General features: G+C 44.6%; 1 protein-coding gene across 1 annotated transcript in view; it reads right to left on the bottom strand.

Moving 5' to 3' along the window:
• Window positions 1-7,500, bottom strand: part of LOC139667519 (voltage-dependent T-type calcium channel subunit alpha-1H-like) — a 27,540-nt gene that overhangs the window by 12,740 nt on the left and 7,300 nt on the right. The window contains exons 5-12 of the mRNA XM_071547002.1: window positions 7,339-7,498; window positions 5,806-6,118; window positions 5,602-5,694; window positions 4,823-5,402; window positions 3,058-3,434; window positions 1,557-1,708; window positions 754-939; window positions 297-414 (exon numbers count right to left, since the gene is read on the bottom strand). Of these exons, the coding sequence (XP_071403103.1) occupies window positions 297-414; window positions 754-939; window positions 1,557-1,708; window positions 3,058-3,434; window positions 4,823-5,402; window positions 5,602-5,694; window positions 5,806-6,118; window positions 7,339-7,498 (1,979 nt within the window). The remainder of the gene's footprint in view (window positions 1-296; window positions 415-753; window positions 940-1,556; window positions 1,709-3,057; window positions 3,435-4,822; window positions 5,403-5,601; window positions 5,695-5,805; window positions 6,119-7,338; window positions 7,499-7,500) is intronic.

Raw genomic sequence — 7,500 nt, forward strand, 5'->3', positions numbered from 1 at the left:
TTTTGCGGTAAAATTGAGACTGAGAACTCCCAAATTGGACCAAATGAAATAATGGAGAAGATCATTAGGGCTGCAGTGTGTGACAGCAGCAGCTGCAGTTTGAATGTCATCCCAATTAATTTAACAGTAATTTATCCATGAGAAATTTCTACTATAAAATTCTAGTAAATGAAGTACCATTAAATCAATTAATTTGTGTGTGCATACGTGTGTGTGTGTGTGTGTGTGTGTGTGTGTGTGTGTGTGCCTGCATGCGAGTGAGTGTGTGTGTACGCGCATGCAAGTGTTTGTCTAACCTGGAACACAGTGACAGTCGCCCAAAGCAGAGAGTCAAAGTTTTTTCTGTCAGGCAAAGTGTCTCCGCTGTCTTGTCGCAGACCAAACTTACAGCCGAACAGATGCATGCCCAGGATACTGCAAATACACACACACACACACACACACACACACACACACACACACACACACACACAGACAAATGACAAAAATTTGCATTTATGACATGATAATTTAATATGGATACTGTGCAACAGGGTGCAGTAATGCTGCCCATTTGAATAATTGCCTTTGTGTGAAAGTGATGGTAGATGTGACAACATGTCAACAAGGTCAGAGGTCAGCAGATTATAATGAGAGGGTGAGGTATAATCAAAGCAAGCAGAAGTGTTGAGAAAACGTTTTGCCCTTTAGAGAGAGAGAGGGGGGGAGAGAGAGGGGGAGAGACAGAGAGAGAGAGAGAGAGAGAGAGTATACCTGAATATGAATATGAACAGCATCAGCAGCATGCAGAAGGTGGCCACGTTGTCCATGGTCTTCATCAGCACCACCAGCTGCCTCCTCAGAGCCGGCAGGAAGCGGACCAGCTTCAGGACTCTCAGCAGACGGAAGGTACGCAGGACCGACAGGCCGCCCTCTGCCTCCCCCACTATCTCCCACACACTGAAATACACACACACACACACAGATAACAGGTTATACACACATGATGTTAAAATAACATTAAAGGAATAGTTCACCTTGAAAGAAAAATTCTGTCATTATCTTCTTGAGAAGCAATCAATACAAACTCATTTATCCCCAGTGTGATTAAACTATTTAATGGCCGTTCTTGAGGAAGTCTCTTATTCATTCTCTTCTGACTGCTACAATGTTTGAGTGAGCTTTTTATTTATTTTTAATGCTGCTCTGCGTATTGTTGTTTGTGATGGATTTTGCTGCGATATAAATTGCTCTCTGGGATTATAATAAAGACTGAACTGAACTAACCCCGGTCAGAACTCCACTGAAGCTAGCACAAAAAGACACCAAAGGGGCTTCCAGGTAGGGGAAACACTAACTTCTACTTCTTGTGTAGTGCGGCAACTGAAACAATGAAATGGCTTTCAACAGAGATACAGAATGTAGCTTGTAGTACTACATAATGGAGTGTATATGGGCCTTTTGGACTTGCAGTGCAATCGCTTAGCTACAAAACACTTTTTTTTTAAATTTTGATTGTTATTTTTCAACACAAAGATACCCCCACCACACACACACACACACACACACACACACACCTGATGATGACAATGACACTATCGAAGCCGTTGTAGGGGTTCTTGATGTAGCCAAAGAGCCCAAGGGCCAGGACCTTCAGCAGCATCTCCAGACTGAACAGGCTGGTGAACACCATGTTACTGATCTCCAAAACATCTGTCAGCTCCTGGGGCTGGGGGGGGGGCACAGAGATGGAGAGGCAAACGGAAATGAACACATAAATACAGAATGATAGACAGAGATGGACCAGCACTTTAGACCTATTGACCAATCAGAGGAAAATTTAATGCCACATCAACAGTTGTTAGGAATTAATCTCTGTGCACTCACAGAACATTATGCACAAAAAAAGACAAGACATAAAACAAAAATAATACTCCTCCCTCAATATACACTCAGCAGTCAAGTGCTTAAGCAAAGTATTAACTCATATCTAAACTGTTTGCCCATGCCAGTCAAGGCTACAATGTAGTGTGACACTTAAAACACAGGCTGCATGGACTAACAGTGTTAGGAGGAGCTGACCAGGGAAGGAGCTGACCAGGGAAGTGAATGCAGGTGTGCTTTTATCCAAAACCCTTTACAGTACCAAGAGTGCAAACATTTATAGCATTAGCGGCCCCACTGCTAATAAAGGTCCTAACCCCGGCAGTGTTAGGGTCAGCCTCCAGCCATTTACCTATAGGAACATTCACAGCCTTCCTCCACTCCAAGATTAGTCATTCAAGCAGTCATTAGTAATTCATCCAAACCTATCAGACATACTGTACAGTACATGGCCAAAAGCAATCTGCCCGTCTTCCACAGTCTATCCCTGTCTTTCAGCCAATCACAATATCAGGTCTGTCCTCCTCCTCCTCACTCCCTCCTTCTTTCGCTCTCTCTCTATTCTCTCGCTCTCGCTCATCCTGTCTGCTTTACTACACCCTGTCTCTATGCCGCTCTCTCTCTCTCCTGTCCCAGGGTCACACTTTAATTAACACTTCAGGTCTTATGAGTTTCTCCATCTCCTGACACATGCGTGCCCGCACACCCGCACACACACACACACACACACACACACCCGCACACACACACACACACACACACACACACCCGCACACACACTTACACACATTTCATGCTCCCATATGCTCAGATCAGTAGAGTGTTGATTGGAGGGCAGGTTTATTGACTCAGCCACACGTGATGATTAGCACATCCATTTTAAATGAAATAGCAGTCACACACACACACACACACACACACACACATAACCATGCACATGTACACACAAACATGTGCATGCACTTTCTGTCTCTCTCTCTCTCTTTCTCTCTCTCTTTATTTTAGCTGGTTTTTGACTAGTTAAGTGTGTGGTTTTAAACTGTCTGTCTGTGGAATAGTGTATGCTTTTAAATGGAGATAATAAAGGCCTTTTGGAATTCAAATTCTCTCTCTCCGTCTCTCTCTCTCTCTCTCTCTCTCTCTGTCACACACACACACACATACACACACACACTCACAAAGCAACCAACATACCTGTTCGTGGTACTCTATGCCCATTGACAGTGTGTTGATAAGGATGGCAATCATGATTCCTCTGTTGAAGTATCTGCTGCCAACAATGAGTTCCAGCTTGGTCTTAACTCCCGCCCAGAAGCGCGTACACAGGCTTTTCTTTGGCTCGGACACCTGTCTGTCACCGCGGCAGGGGCTGTTACAATGGCACGGACTGTTACTATGACAAGGGCTGTTGCCATGGCAAGAGTTGCTGTACCCGTGTTGCTGATCTTCAGGCTGCTCGTTGACATTTTCACTATCGCTAAGTTGGTTGTAATGGATACAATATGGGCATAGTGACGACTCTGCTGGGACTTCTCCTGGCAACGGTAACGCAGAATGCCCAGCACACACACCTGGAGAGACAGGTGGAGAAGGTTACATAGATGGAGGAGGATAAACAAACACACACATACACACACACACACACACACACACACACACACACAAAAGATATACATAGTAGATATGCTGTATTTATTGTAGACATAGTTCAGCATATTCTCTGTCTCTGTTCAGTACAGGAGAGCACCTATCTTTTCTGGCAGCAAAAACGCTGGCTGCAGTTGGGATGCTTTGTACAGACAAGGCGGTCTTTTATTAGAACAGGGGTGTGTGTGTGTGTGTGTGTGTGTGAGGGGGTGGGGGGTGGGGGGTGGGGGTTTCCACAGAAATTCATCATAAGATTCCACAGGAATTCATTAGCAGGCAACTAGGGAGGAATGCTCGAATGACATAACAACAAACACTTATCTAGCTGGAGCCGTTAGTTTGTCATCACAATTAAAACAAATGCATGTTTCACTGGAGACTGATATAGTAAATCCATTCCAGTCTTTCTTCCAAAGCCACTGGAGAAGGAGGGACGATACTGCACATGTTCCAGCATATGCAAACTCTTGTCCGCTAATGCAGAAATGTGTAGGGGCAGGGGATTCATCTCCCATAAGAGTATAACTGTCTAAAATTACAATATTAATGAATAATAATCATTATATATTATAATATTTATAACAATTAAGGAAGAGCCCTCATGAATATTCATCACTGATATCACATTTCACCATACTAGGCATGTGCAAAACGGAAGCACATGCTAAGCAAAGTTGTTTTTTACTAATTTAAAGACACTTCTGGATCTCACACCACTATTCGTAGCTTACTAAGATCTTTAACATTACGCTGTTTTGCCTAAATCAAATAAACCTGTCACAGAAAAAAAAAGATATTGGTCTAAATGTGAGACACTCTCAACTCCCAGCCAAAAAGAAGCAGTCTAATCTGCCTAATGGCATTTTCAGTGAAGATGGAAGTAGTGGGAAGTCAGACCTCACGCTTCGCCTGTATACTGTCTGATTCGTTGGTGTGTGTCTATGGAGGCCTGTAAGGACACTTTCATTGCAGATTTGCTGCAACTCACTTACTCCGCTACATACACACAAATACACATACCTAGCGCAGTGGTTTTCAACCCTTTTGACTCACAGTCCCAAAATACTCAGTACCCCCAAATAACTTTTGCTGTCACTTTTCACGGGTGTGTGAAGATTCCCAGTTACAATTCGTATTCATAATGGAAATGGTATTAGAGAGATGGTATTAACAATCGACGTTTTGCATGCCGTTTCTTTATTACTTAAATCCTTTTCAGATTTTGTTAATCAACACGCTGAAATCCTTTCATTACCCCCTGAAGCTCAGGTTGGGAAGCTCTGTCCTAGAGAACACACACACCCCTTCTCACCGTGCTCCAGCACCAGCTGCGGCAGTCTGTTGACCGTCTCCGTGGCAACCAGCCTCTTCTGGCCCCGGCCCTTTGCATCCAGGTGACTGAAGAGGGATGAGATGACGGGGTAGTTAAAAAAATGCCCTCCATTACTGACGGGAGGCTCCGACTGAGGTTGATGATGGTGGTGGTGATGATGATGATGATGATGATAGAGTTGATGAAGGTGTGAGAGGTCGTTGGGGGCGTGGCCTGAGTGCCGGTGGGCAAGGCCGTTCACCTCCCCGGCTCCACCCCCTCTGGCAGATCCACCGCCTCTGTTTTTCTGGCAAACACACACGCAGCGGCAGTGTGTGTGTGTCTGTGCGTAGTAGCGGGACAGTCTGCGCCATGCCTTGCGGCCCAGGTGCGCCAGGTAACGGATGATCTCCTCATAGCAGCTTCCTGGTTGGCTGTCGCTGGCCAGCGTCGAAGCCGATTGGTGGAGCTGGCGGGCGCGCTGCTCTGATTTCATTAAGGCGTGTTCTCGCTGCTTCGTTTCTGAAAACTGGGTTGCTATGACAACCAGGCACAGGTTGATCATGAAGAAGGAGCCCACCTGGTCACGTCAACACACACGCAAGCACACACATTACACACTGCTGTTACACACATTACGCACAATCTAGATATTACAGATATTACTCACACTCTTTCCCTTTATGCGGGAATCTATTGTGAGCCATTGTATTGTGTTATTTTGTGTTTGTGTATATGTGCTTCTTTCTCTGTCCTTCTGTGTGTGTGTGAATACTTACTATGATGAGGAAGATGAAGTAGATGAAGTTGTAGAAGGAGTGAGCATCCATGACATAGTACATGATGTCTACCCAACCTTCTAGAGTAATCACCTGCACAGAACGAACATATAACAAAAACCCAGAGCAATCACAGTAATATGTGGTGTGTAGTGAGCATATATATATATTAATAATGTACATATAAACCCTTCAAATGTATACCTGGAAGATGGCGATCCATGCATATCCAATGTTATCAAAGTTAATAGCTCCTTTGTGTGGGTTTATCTCCCCGGCTCGACACTCATTGTAATACTGGAACCAGTTCACACACGACACTGGCTCATCTGCTGTAAGTCCCATCTCTGGACGAGCCTCCTCAGCACCCAGCATGCAGGACGTCCTGCCTACGCGGCGGCGAGGCACATCAGAGCAACGAAGCATCCCGTTTTCTCTTTCGGTGGAGCAGATGAAGGGGTGGTCGTCAGAGCCATCTGGACGATAGTAGCCACTCAGGAAAGACATGTTGTATCTCCTGGAGAAGAGGGGCAGAAAGTGGACAACAAGCCTTTTAATTTCCAATTTAATTTAATTTAATTTAATAAGAATAGGTATATTAAACGCCATTCATTTACTTTTATCTAATTTAATTGAAGCTAAGTTAAGTTAAACTTTATTCTCCCCAAGGGGGAAATTCCTGTCGAACAAGCATAGCTGCTACAGAACAACACCGACATATATTCTGTACAATACAAAGAGCATCCACCAAGAGCAGTTAAAGTCTGATGGGCAAAACACTCAAACAAAACAAAACATCAAAAATGATAAAATTGCCAAGAGAAAGAATTGGCCCAAAAATGATGAAGGTGTTTCTGGGCAATTTTAGGTAAGAGTCCCAAACATTTTCAGGAAGAAATAGTGCTTCATCGATCTCCTGTTTGTTCTCAGTGGAAGCCAGGAAGACAGGAAGAAAATGTGATAAACTGAGGGGTGATAAAGGAGGAAAAGGAGGAGGTGGAGAGAGAAAGATACAGCTGAATGGAAACTGAAAGAGAGAGAGAGATAACATAAAATGCAGCAGAGAGATAAGTAGTCAGTCATTATTATCTAAGAGACACGGACGAGCAGATGTGAGGTCAGGAGGTGAGCGTGTTATCTGATGTTATGTGATATTATGTGACTCTGTGTTTGTGAGTGTGTTTGTGTGTGCGAGAGAGAAAGCGAGAGAGCGAGAGAACGCCAGCTAGTGTCAGTCAGACAGTGATAGAGCATGACATGATGGATTATGTGAGAGAGAGCGGGAGTGACAGAAAAACTCTGAAAGTTTGTGTTGAAACAACCAACTGAGCCTGAATGCCCCCCGCACACACACACACACACACAAGCTCACACACAGAAAGCCAAGCTTAATCACAGATTAATCACTTAGCCCACTTAATCCTTTGATTTGTGAGTTCTCCTAACACTGATTGTGTCTCTAAAGCCGGGGTTCCAGTGGGAAAGGCAATAACAATGCTTACTGCCTCAGGAACAGAGGAAGCTGATTGGGGAAGATTAACAGACAAGACCAGACTACTGGTCATATTGATCACCTCTTAGTAATAATAGGTGGGTTAAAGCACCTAATCAGTAATGAGCAACAAACAAACATTTGACATGGGCTTCAGAGGAATGAAGCCACTGTAGCTCCCCAAGGCGGACTGTTGTTGTGAAGTGTGGCGGTTGTGATATCCAGCGGTTACTACGGTGACTCACATCTTGATGTCTTCTCCCAGGAAACAGCGGTTCCTTAGTAGCCCCGCCCACAGCTGCACGCCGACGATGCCGAAGATGAAGAAGACAAAGAAGCACAGTGCCAGCACGTTGCCCAGCATGGGAAGCGTATCCAGGAGCAGGGTCACCAGGATACGCATACCT

Source organism: Centroberyx affinis, unplaced genomic scaffold, assembly GCF_046629955.1.
Source record: "Centroberyx affinis isolate AG114_WGS23_722 - 3 ecotype Tasmania unplaced genomic scaffold, CSIRO-AGI_Caff_v1 ptg005586l_1, whole genome shotgun sequence".
NCBI classification, from domain to species: Eukaryota; Metazoa; Chordata; class Actinopteri; order Beryciformes; family Berycidae; genus Centroberyx; species Centroberyx affinis.